Genomic DNA, 17,312 nt, shown 5'->3' with positions numbered 1-17,312 from the left:
GCAGTCATTTAAAAAAAAAAAAAGTTATTTAACCTTTATTTAACTAGGCAAGTCAGTTAAGAACAAATACAAGAACAATGACGGCCTACTAACGGTGCTTTGTTCAGGAGCAGAACAACAGATTTTGACCTTGTCAGCTCTGGGATTCAATCTAGCAACCTTTCGGTTACTGGCTCAACGCTCTAACCACTAGGCTATCTGCCACCTCATAAAGTGCATGGTGACTAGACTTTTGGGATCTTGGTTTCTGATACTACTCCTATGTTCGGATATGCGTGTCTTGAGTTCCCGGCGTATTTTGCCCACATAGGCCAGGCCTCAAGGGTGTTTAAATAGGTAGACTGCGTTCTTTGTAGCACATGTTATGATAACCTTTTCAAATGTATCAAAGGTTTCCTGTCATAGGATGGTTGAATGTGTGGATGGTTGAATGTGCGGAAAAGCGGTGACATGGGAGAACTCATGAAGGTTGGACATCAGGCAGGCTGCCGCATTCTCGGTAAATTGCAGGGATTTGATGGCATAAGCAGGGAGCCCAGCCAACAGAGAGTTGCAGTAGTCTAGATGGGGGATGACAAGAGCCCGGATTAGGACCTGCGCTGCTTCCTGTTTATTATAGTAGACTCCAGACACCCAAGTCATGGACTGTTCTCTCTGCTACTGCACGGCAAGCGGTACCCGAAGCACCACTTCTGGAACCAACAGGATCCTGAACAGCTTTTATCCCCAAGCCATAAGATTGCTAAATAGTTAGTCCGGGTAGCTATCTGTTAACTATTTAACTATCTGCATTGACTGTTTTGGCAACAACAACAAAAATGACTCATCACATAATCTGCTACTACCGTTTATTATCTATCCTGTTGCCTAGTCACTTTATCCATACCTATATGTACAGTGCATTCGGAAAGTATTCAGACACCGTAACCTCCCACATTTTGTTACGTTACAGCTTTACTCTTAAATGGATCAAATGACCTACTGGATATTCCGATTACCATACCCAAGAAGACTCAAGGCTGTAATCGCTGCCAAAGGTGCTTCAACAAAGTACTGAGTAAAGGGTCTGAAATGTGATATTTTATTTATTTCTAAAAATCTGTTTTTGCTTTGTAATTATGGGGTATTGTGTGTAGATCGATCAGGAAAAATAACAATTTAATCAATTTGATAATAAGACTGTAAAATAACAAAATGTAGAAAAAGTCAAAGGGACTGAATACTTTCCGAATGCACTGTAGGTCTAAGAGCTAGCTTAAAGGGCAACAGGGATTTCTTGTGTTGTTGCTCTGCACTATTCTACTCATATAAACATAACTTTGAGGGTGGTTCTCAAACACACCAAACAACAAATATTTAAACATCACTCTTTCCAAACAACAGGAAGTACTTTTACCTTCCTGTCCAAAGACTACCATTCAAATTTGACAGCTGGCTAACCTTGGCACATTTACGTACATGTTGATTAATGAGCATTGTCCCTGTCAAATAAACCTGCTAAAGAACAGTAAAGTAAATAAAGTTGTATTTTGAAAAGTTCTCTGACACTTCATTTCTCAGTTTTCTATTAAAATGGTGTGCAATGTGAAATCCAGGAAGTGAACAATCCACTGTGTGCATTCAACATGTCTCCCTATTTATATTACAGTTGGTCTAAACTTGGCTTTTGTTGAAATAGCAACACTGCCATGTTTTATTAATTCTCCCATCGCCCACATGAGGCCTTTAAGTTGGCCTGTCAAAATAATATAGCCTTCAAAGTGCCACTCAATCATTTCAGACAGAGCAGTCAAACAGAGTAAGGGACCTTCCACGGAAAGCACTGACAGCTCCCGCAGTCAGCTTAGCTTCACGTAATCAGAGATTTTCCGGTGCACGAGGAGATACACTCCATTCAATTGAAAACTTTACCTGACAACTAAGGGTTTATGATATATTTGACAACATTCAAATATGGTCTACTTGAAAATAATTTATAACTAGAGAAGTACATTTCCTGAAGACAAAAAGATGTGGTGTGCTTGCTAGCTTGTTTTAAAATATTTACAGATTTGAAATAAGAAATAGTAGTGATAGTGTCTGCCGTAGTAATGGTGGTGACTAATTATCGTTGAAAAAGTAGGTAGAGGGAAAGGTTGATTGATTGATTCGATACGAACAGATAGCTTGAACATGTGAAAGTTGGTTTGGTGTCTCGAGCTCGAACAGTTCAAGAGTTGTTATAGTGGGCTAGTAGTGGAAGTAGTGGGGACTGTGACAGTAGTGGTGGTGGTAGTAGTGGTAGTTAATGTAATAGTATTGGTATTACTAGTGACTGCGGCACAGCCGCGAGGCTGCTGATGGTGACTTTTTTTTTTCTTCTGAATAAATCAAATTATGATAATACAAATAATTTGCCTTCAGCAAGCACACCTAATTCATATAAAGGGTTGGCACAGCGTTCCTGGGGACCCCAAAGGGTGCACATTTAGTTTTTTACCCTAGCACTAACCAGCTGATTCAAATAATTAAACCTTAATGATGAGTTGATCATTTGAATCTGCTGTGTAGTGCTTGGGGTCCCCATGACCAATTGGGGAAACGCTGGGTTAGAACCTCATTATCTCATGTGCACTGTATTTTCACCAAGTGCCTATTATATGGTCTTGCAAGTGCACTTAAAAAAATCCCCTTATCGCTATCAAAGTTGATACGATAGTTATTATAGTTTAGGATCTATAGCACTAACCATTTCCACAGGCGGTCTCACTGTGCAGCTAATGACACAAAAAGGTGTAGAACGTTTGACGTCTTCCTGAGAGATGCCTCTGCCTGCCTGGGGATGCTGACGGATAGAGTTCAGGAGCGTTGTAGATGTAAGAGGCTGAGATGCACGGAGCAATGCTGGGAAGGAGTGGGCGGGAGAATGCATTGGGAGAGGTGATTGGGGGGGGGGGGGGGTCCAGGTTTTTGTTGAAGTTGCTGTTATCGAAAGTCGCTGTTTCCTGTTTTGTAGGTTGAAAGAGCTGTGGAGCTGAGGGGACATGCGAGGGAGGAGGGGAGGGGAAGGGAGGGAGGATGCGTCCTGTGCAAAGTGAGTCACTATACAGGAGTGTCAGGGCTAATTAGGCTCTCCTACTCGGAGAGTTCCATCTCCATGGCAGAGAAGGGAGGGGAGGGGAAGGTCGGCGTGGGGGGTCATCCAGAGTCAGGTAGAGGCCAACTCTCAGTGTGCTCTCTCTCTCTCTCCGAGGGAGACTTGTGGATGGGGGGATGTGGGAAAGAGCGAAAGAGAGAGGAGGGGATGATATGGGGGAGGAGAGATAGAAGTAGGGAGGAAATAAACAGAGCAGAAGAGAAAGGGAGGACAGAAGAGGGAAAATAAAGAGGGGGATAGAGAGAAAGAGGGGCAGGAGAGAATAGGAGGAGGAAGAGAAGAATGTCAGGACAAGGCACAGAATTGTAGTATATGGGTGTTTCAACAGAAGTGGTGCAAATTGGGGTTTGAACATATTTTAAGTATTTTTCATCAAGGATCTCTCTGTACTTTGCTCCATTCATCTTTCCCTCGATCCTGACTAGTCTCCCAGACCCTACCTCTGAAAAACATCCCCAGATTATGATGCTGCCACCATCATGCCTCACCGTAGTCGATGGTACCAGGTTTCCTCCAGACATGACACTTTGCATTCAGGCCAAAGAGTTCAATCTTGGTTTCATCAGACCAGAAAATCTTGTTTCTCATGGTCTGAGAGTCCATAGGTGCCTTTTGGCAAACTCCAAGCGGGCTGTCATGTGCCTTTTGCTGAGGAGTGGCTTCTGTCTGGCCACTCTACCATAAAGGCCTGATTGGTCAAGTTCTGCAGAGATGGTTGTCCTTCTAGAAGGTTCTCCCATCTCCACAGAGGAACTCTGGAGAGTGACCATCAGGTTCTTGGTCACCTCCCTGACCAATGCCCTTCTCCCCCGATTGCTCAGTTTGGCCCAGTCAGCTCTAGGAAGAGTCTTGGTAGTTCCAAACTTCTTCCATTTCAAGAATGATGGAGTCCACTGTGTTCTTGGGGACCTGCAGAAATGTTTTGTACCCTTACCCAGATTTGTGCCTCGACACAATCATGCCTCGGAGTTCTACGGACAACTCCTTCGACCTCATGGCTTGGTTTTTGCTCTGACATGCACTGTCAAGTGTGGGAACTTAAATAGACAGGTGTGTGCCTTTCCAAATCATGTTCAATCAATTGAATTTACCACAGGTGGACTCAAAAAAAGTTGTAGAAACATCAAGGATCATCAATGTGGAAACAGGATGCAGCTGAGCTCAATTTCGAGTCTCATAGCAAATGGTCTGAATACTTATGTAAATAAGGTATCTGTTTTTTATTTTGAATACATTTGCAAACATTTCTGAAAACCTCTTTTTGCTTTGTCATTATGGTGTATTGTGTGTAGATTGATGAGCGAAAAAAAATGATGTAATCCATTTTAGAATAAGGCTGTAACGTAACCAAATGTGGAAAAGGAAAGCGGTCTGAATACTTTTCGAATGCACTGTATGTTCTCTGCTTGGTTCAATGGGCTGCCACCCCAGCTCTACCAGAGTTGAGCTCCAAGCTTTTCTTTTCTTAATATGAAGCTTCACAGTTCTCCCTTGCTCGACGAATGGAGAAGTATTTCAACAAAACAAGTGAAACTTGTCCTCTGTGAATCAGACTTCTGATATATTGTGGTACTTTCTATTTAAAGTTAAGATGGCGGACAGGAAAAAAGGAGAAACGTGGAACATTTTAGAAGTAAATATGGAATGTGGGAATCCACAAGCCTTCTGGATGATCTGATGAAGAAGAAGATGGTTGACAGAAAAAAAAGAGAAAAGTGGAACATGTATTGAGTGAATATGGAGTGGTGGATGACACAGAACTTTTGGAAGAGCAACAGAAGGAAATTGAATGTAAACGAGAGTGAGGATGAATTAACTGCGGTGGCAGGTGCGGTGAAGACCGCTGAGTTTGAGCCTCTTCCTGATGATGACAAAGATGATTCTGGCCCAGTAGAAGTTCGATTTTTTTGGAGAGAATGAATCCTTGTCTTCTGGCAGATCCATATGTGGTGTCAGGTTGGGTGGAAAGCAGGTTGGGGAATGTTGGGTTGGTGAAAGTGACTCGAAGTGGAATCGTGTAGATATTTTGCGTTTCTGCTCTCCAGAGGGAGCGTGCACCACACCACGTGACTGGGGACAAGAACTGTGACTTGCTTTCCTCTCCGGAGCAGGGCGCCGTTAAAAGGAGTGATAACTGGGGTGGCGTTAGGTGTTGAGGAGGATCAACTGAAGTTGAAGATTCCCGGCGTCTGTGACGCCCGCCAATTGGTGCGACGCAGACCCAGTGGGGAGCGTGGTGAAACAGAGAAGACACTGTCTGTACTACTTAGTTTTGATGCAGAGTCTTTAACAGATAAAGTCAGTTATCACTTGTGTGTTTGTCCTGAATCCATTACAGTGTTTTAGGTGTCAAGCTTATGGTCATGTGGCAGCAGTGTGTAGGATGGAGATTCCTAGATGTGATAAATGTGCAGGAGAACATGAGTGCCTAGAATCTGTAGTTTGAATAGATGTTAGATAGCTAAATAGTTATGCTCAGTGATTTCATACACATGTGTTTAAAACTTACCAGCAGTTACCGCAGTCCATTGGCCTAAAGTAAGTAACTAGCTGTTTCCCCCCTCTGTTAGCATTGGCAAGCCATAAGCTAACTCAGGGGGTTCCCAAACGTTTTGGCCCGTGACCCCAATTTGATAAACAATTTTTCATGACCCCACCATGTAAAAAAAAGTGATGTAATCAATGGCCAATGGACTATGACAGTCTATTACAAATCAGTCTGACAGAACTTTTGACAGTATTTCAATACTGAAGGAAGTATGGTTTGAAGTGACTGAAATCAATCAGAAAGGTATCGGGAAGTTCAGAAGATCATCAGGCAATAATTATGTATGATCTTCTGTGTATAAAATAAAGTTATCATTGACGATGTTCTTTTTCCCCCCAGTCTGATTTAGTGCCTGGTTTTGTCCACTCTGACTCCTGTGCGGCTTGTGGGCATTGTAGAGCAAAACAGTTTGATCTTCCAGTGATGGGGTTATAATATTTTGTAGCTTAAACTGTTCAAAAGGTAGAGCCACATTTGTAGGAAGAAAACAGAACTGCTCTGTTTATTACTGACATATCCCCGGTTCTATGAACCAAGCGCAATTTCTTTACATTTTATTTCAGTTTCTCTCGTGACCCCATTTTCAAATAAGGCGACCGCTAGTTTGGGAAAAAGCTAACTCAAACCAAAAATACCACCGTTATCTGGGGAATGCTCTACTTTTAGACTCTCTTGAGATATCAGCTGGAGGGGATTTTGGATTCTGGAAAGAACCTGTTGATCTTTGCAATATTCTTAAACCTAGGGCAGATTGTTCAGTGTGCCAGCTAGCCCACTGATTATTTGGTCGTTGACTATTTTCTGTCAATCTGCTTAGTCACCTATGGTGTAGCTAGCAGCATTTTTGATATACCGGTTTGTTTCTTTGAACACCGTCTCCTCCCGTGCCCACCATGCTGGTGTTTATATCACTATGGGTTCCATGGCACCGTAGTCTGTTCCAGCATAACTATCTTTTGTTGCTAGCATTCCTATAGCTTTTGTTAGATGCTTCAGTCGCTGTGAACAGGCTCTGTTAGTGCTGCCCTGTGGGTCTGAGAGGACAGGGCCCACATTGAGACAGCCCACTGTGTGTGGGACTGGAATGCCAGAGCAGAGCAAAGTGCCGTCATATTCCCACCACCCACCCAGCCATCCTACCCGTCCTTCCCAGGCCTTCCCCTCCCGATGACAGCCTCGTAGCTGAGGTTGTGACCACAGTCTCCTCCTGTGAACCTCCTCTCATAGCTCAATTAGAGGACTGGTAGGACACTATGCCGTCTAGTCGCCCATACGGGGCATATCATGTCTATTTAAAGGCCAGGGAGGTCAGATGGCTGCGCTAGTTAGTTACTTCCTGGGAACCCACTCTCCCAAGGGAAAACAGAGCTGTGGGATTGGTTTGAGGAATTTGTCTAGCACCACTCTGAACTTAAAGCTTTTTCTTAGATGGTAAGTGGGCTTCTTTGTTCCTTCTTAAACTGCATAGTATCCCGTTTCTTCTTTTGTTATATGCTATTTTACTTCCTCTGGCAAACTAATGAGGAGCTCTATAGGGCTGTATTTTGCTTTATGTTTTTGGCTTGTGGACCCAATTGCTGAATCCAGGCAGTGGTTTCACGTAAAGACTGAAACAGGCTTAATGTTCCCCCACAAAGCATTAAAAAGTCCTGAAAACATATTGCTAACTGTGACTCTGCAATTATTAAGACCACAGACATTGAGGCCTGCAGACAATGACATGTTTGTCTGGAACTGTTTACAGTCTCTTACACCAAATAAAGGAAAATAGCAACGACTGTGTGGTGTCTCAGTGACTCTGTCAATTGTACGGTAGCTCAGTTTTTAAATGGCCGACATTCAGGACTTACTCCATGGTAATCAGTATAAACCTTTTGTGCAATGTATGTCACATGGTTTGCTACCCCATACGGTTAAGGAATTGAATATTTTGTGGTGAATTAGCGAGATGGATCTCATGCACAACGCAGGGGCTGACAATACACGCTGGAGATGGATACCACATAAGACATCACACACGCGCACACACACACACACACACACCCACACACACAAACTGCAAGTGCCGCAATAAATTAAAGTGCACACCTGAGTGATTTCCCTCAGCAGCCCTTAGACACACAAACCGCTAGGCGGTTGTTATTCTACCCCATATGTGACACGGCTAAAACAGAAGTGTCCTTTGTTTCTGCACCTGAGTCGACCACATTCTCCATGGCACGGGCAGGAAGCCATTTGGACACTCAGATTTCCTTGAAAATAACACTGAAACATGGTTTCTGAGGAACGTTAGGAAAATACCTCAGCAGCTCTATAATTTCAAGTCAGTAAAATACCTAGATGTCAGAGCTTTGACGTGTTCTAATAGGACCATGTTGTGCAAGTCACAAATCAAATCACAGTTTATTGGTCGTGTGCAGCACACCGTTTTTTTAGATGTTATCACAGGTGTAGCGAAATGCTTATGTTTCTAGCTCCAACAGTACAGCAATATCTAGCAATACAAAAACAATACACACATAATCCACAATAACATTTTAAAAAAGAACAAGAAAGTAAGACATATCATAACGAGCAATGTCAGTCCGGATTATAAATATATATTTGTGTAAATGGTGTGTGTATAGACAGTATGGACAGTATACGAATAGAAAAGGTGTGTACAGCAATATTTATATAGGATGAGTCATGAATAAAATACAGTATGTACAGTACATAGGCCAGCAATCTCTAAGGTTCAGGGCAGGGTACTGTACTGTCTCTGCCTTCTAGATGGTAGCGGAGCAACCACAGTGCCTTCAGAATGTATTCACAACCCTTGCTTAACTTTTTCCTCATTTTGTTGTGTTACAGCCTGAATTTAAAATTGATTACATTGAGATTCCGTGTCACTGGTCTACACACAATACCCCATAATGTCAAAGTGGAATTATGTTTTTTGAAATTTGTACAAATTCATTCAAAATTAAAAGCTGAAATGTCTCGAGTCAAGTATCCAATCCCTTTATTATGGCAAGCCTAAATAGGTTCAGGAGTAAGAATGTGCTTAACTTACCCGAGAAGCCTGAACTGTCAGCGCCTCATGAGGCCTGAACTATCAGAGCCCATATAGGGAATCAGAACCTGCTGCAACTCTGCTATGCGCACTGACAGTCCATAGACCTCATGGTTCCAAAAACAATACTTACCTTGCGAGCCTGACATGTCAGAACACGTATCGCAAGGAACCGCAAGTCCAAAACAGAACCCTTGTCGTGACTTGGTGAAGAACACACGCTCGGCTGCATATTATCGACCAATCAATGAACAAGGCAGGCCGAGGCTCAAACCCACAGGAACCTACAGTAACCTGGAAACGGTGTACTCAGGCACTCCCAGGCAGCCCAAGGCTCAAACCCACAGGAACCTGCAGTAACCTGGAAACGGTGTACTCAGGCACTCCCAGGCAGCCCAAGGCTCAAACCCTCAGGAACCTACAGTAACCTGGAAACGGTGTACTTAGGCACTCCTAGGCAGCCCAAGGCTCAAACCCACAGGAACCTACAGTAACCTAGAAACGGTGTACTCAGGCACTCCCAGGCAGCCCAAGGCTCAAACCCACAGCAAACTGTGGTAACCCTGATAATGCGCACTTCATGCACTGCCGCACCCCAAGACAGCCCAAGGCTCAAATTCACAGGGAACACTGCTAACCCGAATAAAGCCTCACCTGGAGCAGTTACATCCAAGCAATAAAACCTCACAAAGGTATGTGAGGAACCCCAACTCGCTGCATCACACATATCACCAATCATCATGCCCCTGAACTATGTCGAAGATGCAGCCACACCCCTAGTGGATTAAGGTTTACCACACACCGCTAGGCAACCCTTGTCATTTGCTGTCGTATGCCAATAGGAAAGACGATGTTTAGAAAGCACCCTACCCCATGTGAGAACTCCAAACAGGAAGGGTGTACTGCTAGCTCGTGGAGATCCCCAACGCGCTTGGCCGACGCCAATGCCATTAGCGTAGTAGTCTTGTAGGAAAGGACCTTCAGGTCCACAGACTCCAATGGTTCAAACGGAGGCTCACATAGTGTCCAGGACCAAAGCCAGGTCCCTGAGGTCAGTACCCTAGGCTTAGACACTGGTCTGAGCCGACGCAACCTTTCAGGAACCGCACCACCAGGGGATGAGACCCCAGGGTAGAGCCGTCAATCTCTTCATGACACGCCGAGGTGGCTGCCATATAAACCTTGTGCTCTGGGTCGTGGAGGTCGGCTTGCTGTCCTTCATTGGTCTGACTCGAAGGTCAAAGTCACACATGTACTGCAGGTAACCTCTTTTGAACATATAGCCTGTACAATATCTGTCCCTCAACCGCTGCTTAAAGTCCTCATCTACCGGCCACCTAAAACCTCTCCAGTCTTTCTTTCTGAGTTAGCTGAGCTCCCTGTGTCCTGCCAAACTATTGTTAGGGGACTTTAACATTCACGTGGACTCTGAAGGATGTGCTTTGCCGGAGACTTTACTGCCCTTTTGGATTGCTTCAACTCTACATAGCATGTAAACTTCCCCACTCATGACAGAGGCCATGTACTTGACCTTGTGTGCACAACAGGCATGGCTCCCTCCAACCTGTCAGGTCTGGACAAATCCATATCTGACCATGAGGCCATACTGTTCAGTGTGCCCGCACCCATGCCCAAGCCAACAAGTGCACCAACACCTCGAGAAATATAACAAGGATTAACACAGCTTGGATATGCAATCACATGACACCCTTGAACCTCATGTATCCTCAGTGACTGACCTGGTGGCTCATTATAACATTGAGCTCTCCTCCCACCTGGATGCTCTGGCTCCCCTTAAAACAAGGGTGGTCTCCGTCAACATCCCAGCGCCATTGTACCCTCCTGAGCTGCGTGCTATGAAAGCCATAGGACGACGACTAGAATGGCTCTACACACGGACAGGGCTTATTGTCCATAAGGAGGCCTACCAAGACCACAAGGACTTACTTGCCACAACCAAATCTGCCTATTTCTCCATCATCATAAGGAATGAACAAGGAAACCCAAGACTGCTCTTCTCGATCATCAACAAACCTCTCCGCCCATTGGACAACCCCTCTCTCACAATCACCTCTGACCTATGTGACATTTTTCTGTCCTCCTTTCAAAAGAAAGGGGATGATATCTACCAACAGCTGCAACAATCTCACCCTTCATAGTATTAAAATGTATTAAAATGTGCTTAAAAACAGTATGTGCATTTTCCCACCAGAGGTGTTTCCATCAAACTGACTTGTTGTGGATAAAAGGCTGTGCGTGATGACATAGTGCAGATAAAAATAACTTTGATACATTTTTTATCTGACATGTACTTTACTCACATAAAATGTTGGATAAAATCCTGGCTAGTGATGATATCAGATGTGCCCTCTCTAAGCAGAGTATTGTACTTGTGGTGCCAAGACTGCAGTGAAACAGTACTCACTTTACACACACTCTCTCTCTCTCTCTCTCTCTCTCTCTCATGGTAGATTTGTCTAATTGACTTCGTCGTTATTTTTCTCACCAACAATGGCGATTTTAGCATGTAAATCTTGGTGGGGTAATAAAATGTTTTAATGATGAATGCCAGCAAAGCCACTATACAACACTAAACAATACATGAATTGCACTATAACGGTGACAAACGGTGCCCACAAACTGTTAGAGCCTACATAAAGCTGTCCCAACAGCAGAGTCCCAACAGCAGTCCCAACACCTTACCACTGCTACACCTGGCTGTCAGCTGAGCCTTGTCTGTCAAGCGAAACAGTTCATTCAGACTCATTTACAGCCTTTAATAAAAATATAGCTCATATGGCTGACTTGTTTGAACAAATGTGGTTTCTACTGACAATTGAGATTTACAAACTATGGCATAAGGGGACAAAGAGCGGATAAGAGGCAATCCGTAATTTCGATTAAGACATTAATGAGCGAGCTAGGACGGACGTAGTCAACATAACTAGTTGTTCAGCACTTTTGAAATGTACTTGTAGGCTCTAGAAAGAGGCCCAAATACCGACTTGGAATTCAGAGTTGGATGACCATTCAAAAACAAAATCTGTATTTTCCCAGTCAGAGCTAATTTAATCTGAGTTCCCAGTTGTATTGAACTCACTGTAGTATTTTCTGGCCCATGGCATTGCCCCCTTTTTTTTGTGATATCCAATAGGTAGTTACGATCTTGTCTCATTGCTGCAATTCGCCTACGGACTCAGCGAAGGTCAAGAGCCAAGCCACACTGCTTCTTGACACACTGCTCGCTTAACCCGGAAGCCAGCCGCACCAATGTGTCGGAGGAAGCACTGTCAAACTGACGACCGACCGGCCCGCCACAAGGAGTCACTAGAGCACGATGAGACAAGGACATCCCGGCCAGCCAAACCCTCCCCTAACCCGGACGACGCTAGGCCAATTGCTCGCTGTCCCATGGGTCTCTCGGTCACGGGCGGCTGTGACAGAGCCTGGGATCGCACCTTGGGCTGCAGTGGCGCCCAAGAACTCATTGTTGAATTTGCGATTTCCAAATTGTTGTGTAATGTTTATGTCCAGTGGCCGATGAGCACCAATACGTTTTATTTATTATTTATCTTCATATGACAAGGATTGAAAAGGATTTGCCAGTAGATTGCTGACTTGATGCATGATGATGACTCCTTGTTTAGCTTGCTAGCTAAGACTTTGAAAGTATGATGTTGACCAATCAAAAGCTGCTAAGGTAGATATAACGTGATTTGACGTCATTTTATCTGTGATCAATGACCTTGAGCCTTGTTGGATGGGCACTTCTAATGTAAGTCTATGACAGCACCCAAGAGGCTTGAATATTTTAGCTCTACCCGTACATTTTGCAGTGACGTAGTGTCTCTATGAGTGACAGAACACTGAGCCAATCACGACACAACTAGAGAACATTACCAACCCCTACACTTCGTATTTTCCGCCACCACAGAAAGCACTGAGCTAGGCTGAAACACCTGCTTGTTGGAGCTGCCTTAACCAAGAAAGCAAAAAAGAGACCTTGTTTGTATGCGGCTTTATTAACTCAATGATAAAAAAATATGTTTTTACATTGTTTGCAAACTGATATGTAGATTAAAAAAACATGAGCTGGCGCACACCCAGAAAAAATAATTTGCGTGGAGGTTCTAACTAACGGTGAATAAACTGTGCCTTCCTCACAGTGATGCCGAAACGTTGGTAAATACCCATTCAATTGCTGGGAGTTTATACATGGAGTGTGAGACTTTCTTTATTTTGATAGTTTACGCAAACTGATATGTGACACGTATTAATGCCAAAATAACATGCAAACAGGTGGGGCTCTGCCACTGAGCAGCATAATGGCAACAATTGTTCAACAACCCCTATTCAAATTGGACACACTTATGCACAAATTTTCTGTTTGCCATTTCACACACTTTTAAAGAATACCAGGGGAGCTGTGCATGTTCATATGTGACTGTCGGGAATGAAGTAAGTGATATAAAAGGGGTTATTCACATCTATTGATTCAACAACACTCACCATTTCATAAGCCAAACCACGGTGGCTAAACCTGTTCCAAGTCACTGGGCCAGAGAAGTTGACTATGAGTCTCATATGTAGCTATGTGCTAATCATAGTCCTACAGTAAACATGAAATCTGTAATCTGTACTCATTCCACAGCAGGATGCCATTAACTAAATGGATTATAATATGGGAACCCCCCCCCCCCCCCCCCCCCTCCCTCCCCCACACACACACCCCTCATGCCACAGCGGGTTTTAAAAATGGACTAATCTAAATGGGATACATCAATAAAAATGCAGAATAGAATTGCAGGCACTTAAGAACTTCAGCTCCCTTGCTTGGGTTCAAAGTGGAGAGTTACTGGCAGCCAGCCAATAAATTAGAAGATAAGAAATATTATTCCACTGGCACACCGGGGCCTATAGCTATTTAAAACGGGAGCTTTATTGATAATTTAATTACTCTGGTAAAAAAAAGAATAGTAGGCTTGGATGCAGATCAATAAGGAGAGATTGTAGTGGATACGGTGCCGTGGAAACGACACAGCCAAAGAGGCCGTGTGTGTATGTGTGTGTGCGTCAGCGCGTGTGTGCATCTGTCTGTGTATGATTATGTCAAATGTTCAGGTCCTTCTTTTAAAATGTTCGATTTAGGATTCTAATAAAGTATACATTTGTGTTCAAGTGGATAGGTGATGCAATAAATTGTGTATTACTTACTCTACATTACCAAATGGTGAAATTGATAGAAAATAGCAATGTGTGACTTTGGATGGTCTAATAATAATCTAATGTTGTTTATTGCAGGTGCTGTGCTGAAGTGGTATGGACACAGGTAGAATGGCTAGTCCTCAGAGCTCCAGAATGGCTAGTCCTCAGAGCTCCAGAATGGCTAGTCCTCAGAGCTCCAGAATGGCTAGTCCTCAGAGCTCCAGAATGGCTAGTCCTCAGAGCTCCAGAATGGCCACTCCTCAGAGCTCCAGAATGGCCACTCCTCAGAGCTCCAGAATGGCCAGTCCTCAGAGCTCCAGAATGGCCACTCCTCAGAGCTCCAGAATGGCCACTCCTCAGAGCTCCAGACACAGTAGCTCTGTTTCATCATCTCCAATGAGGTAAGTGCACACGACTCGCATGGTGCACATATGACATAATATGCTTTGTCTGTATCTATGGGACTGTCAGCCTCGCATCAGTCTCTTGAGACACACACCAACACACACACGGCTGCAAACACATTCAACAGCGCAAGAACCTACGCATGCGTACACAAATACAAACACACACATGCACAATAACACACACATATAGGGCACAATAATGTTATGTACACTGTTGCTACTAATAGTAGTAATACTGGTAATAAAATAACCTCAGATTCAGATCTGTAAATGGGTCTAAAAACACATGGGATATATGGTGTCATTATGCAGTCTTTGCCTGGGTTTGAGAGCGAACGCATCACCGCCCTGCAACTGTTAGAGTGGGATGTGTCTCTGAGTTGCCAAAACACACACACGCACGCACGCGCACGCACACACACACACACACACACACACACACACACACACACACACACACACACACACACACACACACACACACACACACACACACACACACACACAGTCTAGGATTAGACCTCCATACACGCAAATACATTCAAATGCACTGCGAGGACTGTTTCGTATACTGAAGATTCCAACATATGGCACTCACATACAGACAGTCATGAATGCACGGGACATGTTCTCACACACTTACTTTTCAATCAGATTCAAATGAATCGCATACACATGAATCACATACACATAGGAATAAAAAAAGAACATACACATGAATCACATACACATAGGAATAAAAAAAGAACATACACATGAATCACATACACATAGGAATAAAAAATGAACATACACATGAATCACATACACATAGGAATAAAAAAAGAACATACACATGAATCACATACACATAGGAATAAAAAAAGAACATACACATGAATCACATACACATAGGAATAAAAAAAGAACATACACATGAATCACATACACATAGGAATAAAAAAAGAACATACACATGAATCACATACACATAGGAATAAAAAAAGAACATACACATGAATCACATACACATAGGAATAAAAAAAGAACATACACATGAATCACATACACATAGGAATAAAAAAAGAACATACACATGAATCACATACACATAGGAATAAAAAAAGAACATACACATGAATCACATACACATAGGAATAAAAAAAGAACATACACATGAATCACATACACATAGGAATAAAAAAAGAACATACACATGAATCACATACACATAGGAATAAAAAAAGAACATACACATGAATCACATACACATAGGAATAAAAAAAGAACATACACATATGCAGATACCACAAAAACATCTGCATCTACATAGACATACACTGAAATAGACCCTATAAGGTAACAGAGGACACTATCCCTGCATGCAAACGGTTTGGTTGGTCACCTTCTGCCTCAGGTTCAAGCCTGAAAGAGGCCATGTCATGCACTGCAGCCAGGAGACCAGCAATCAGCCAGATGTGTGTGTGTGCTCTTTTACAGATGATGTTATGTGTGCTAGCGTGCATAGGCCTACTGTGTGTTTGTGTGTGTGTGTGTGTGTGTGTGTGTGTGTGTGTGTGTGTGTGTGTGTGTGTGTGTGTGTATGTGTGTGTGTGTATGTGTATGTGTATGTGTGTGTGTGTGTGTGTGTGTGTGTGTGTGTGGAGCCCATTCCTGGACTGCACTTTAGAGCTGTCAGTCTGCTTTGCGCTGATGGAAACATCTGGAAGTCAGATGTCTGCCTCATACCTCAGATCCCAATCACGATCTCTTAGTCTAGGGCAGGGCATTTTTATCCCATGTGCTACTTCAGGAGGAGTGTATGCGACAACCTCGATCACAGCAGGCTAATTAATTGGTATATACAGCCTAGGGTTGCAAAGCTACCAGTAGTTTACCAAAGTTACCGTAATCTTCAGTAATGTTGGTAATTAAAGGAAAATCTATTGCAATCTATCGTAACTTTAATAATTTATTCTTGAATAACTCACTTTTTTTCAAATTCATAAATGGTATCCACAATATGGTTCAAGAGAAAATTGCCTAATTGCCTAATTAAGGAAAAAAGCATCTAATGAACTATTATTTTCAATTTACTCTGCAAGTCTTCCAACTATTGACGTTTTCTTTACAAACTGCCACCAGCACATTGACAACAAACAAGTCAAATAAATGTGTGTCAAAAAAATGATATTTCATGCTGAAACCTTCATATTAAACACCAATGGCATTCACTAAATTGATGGTTATAATTAGGATAATGTTTTACAGCTTTGTCATTGTATTTTTTTTACATTATAATCATCTTATTTGATTATTTAATATGTGACACATGATAAGGCTCAAACAAAAGTCCTTTGCAGGCAAGATTATAATAAATTGTTCCAAGTAGATGTTTGCGGTGCTAATTCTAAAAAGAGTCCATGTTAAAATATATATCCAAAGGGAAAAGCACACTTTGAAAGTTCCCAGTGATACCCTCCCTTTGCAACCCCAATACAGCCTGAAACATTTGTATGCAAAATCGTGTAAATGTTCCTTACAAGCCAGACTGTTAAATAAAATGACCTTTGAACTTACTCTAGCGCTTGTCTGTGCAGTTTATCCTTCAGCTGCTCTAAAGTTTTGACAAAATATCCACAGGAAAGTCTTGTTTTCCTGACTATTTAGACAGTCGGTATGTACATGGTTCGGCTCTGAACCGAGATAAAGTTGGTTAGTATGACCATCTGTAGAGCATCTATCAACAAACTACACTACATGAGCAAAAGTATCTGGGGACCTGCTTGTCGAACATCTCACTCCAAAATCATGGGCTATGGAGTTGGTCCCCCCTTTGCTGCTTTAACAGCCTCCACTCTTCTGGGATGGCTTTCCTCTAGATGTTGAAACATTGCTGCGGGGACTTACACTGATGTTGGGCGATTAGGCCTGGCTCGTGGTCGGCATTCCAATTCATCCCAAAGGTGTTCGATGGGGTTG

General features: G+C 43.0%; 1 protein-coding gene across 3 annotated transcripts in view; it reads left to right on the top strand.

The window, feature by feature from the left end:
• Window positions 1-17,312, top strand: part of LOC110492288 (protein inscuteable homolog) — an 82,334-nt gene that overhangs the window by 24,858 nt on the left and 40,164 nt on the right. For 2 of the 3 annotated variants that reach the window (XM_021566491.2, XM_036951290.1), the window contains exon 2: window positions 14,041-14,345. In XM_021566491.2, coding sequence (XP_021422166.2) covers window positions 14,059-14,345 — 287 coding nt within the window. In that variant the 5' untranslated portion in view covers window positions 14,041-14,058. Of the gene's footprint in view, window positions 1-6,894; window positions 7,116-14,040; window positions 14,346-17,312 lie in introns of those variants that run through there. The other variant, XM_036951292.1, reaches the window with a different exon arrangement.

The sequence above is a fragment of the Oncorhynchus mykiss genome, chromosome 2, assembly GCF_013265735.2.
Source record: "Oncorhynchus mykiss isolate Arlee chromosome 2, USDA_OmykA_1.1, whole genome shotgun sequence".
Classification (NCBI taxonomy): domain Eukaryota; kingdom Metazoa; phylum Chordata; class Actinopteri; order Salmoniformes; family Salmonidae; genus Oncorhynchus; species Oncorhynchus mykiss.
The sequence above is the reverse complement of the archived record's forward strand: the minus strand, read 5'-3'. Positions and strand labels throughout refer to the sequence as shown.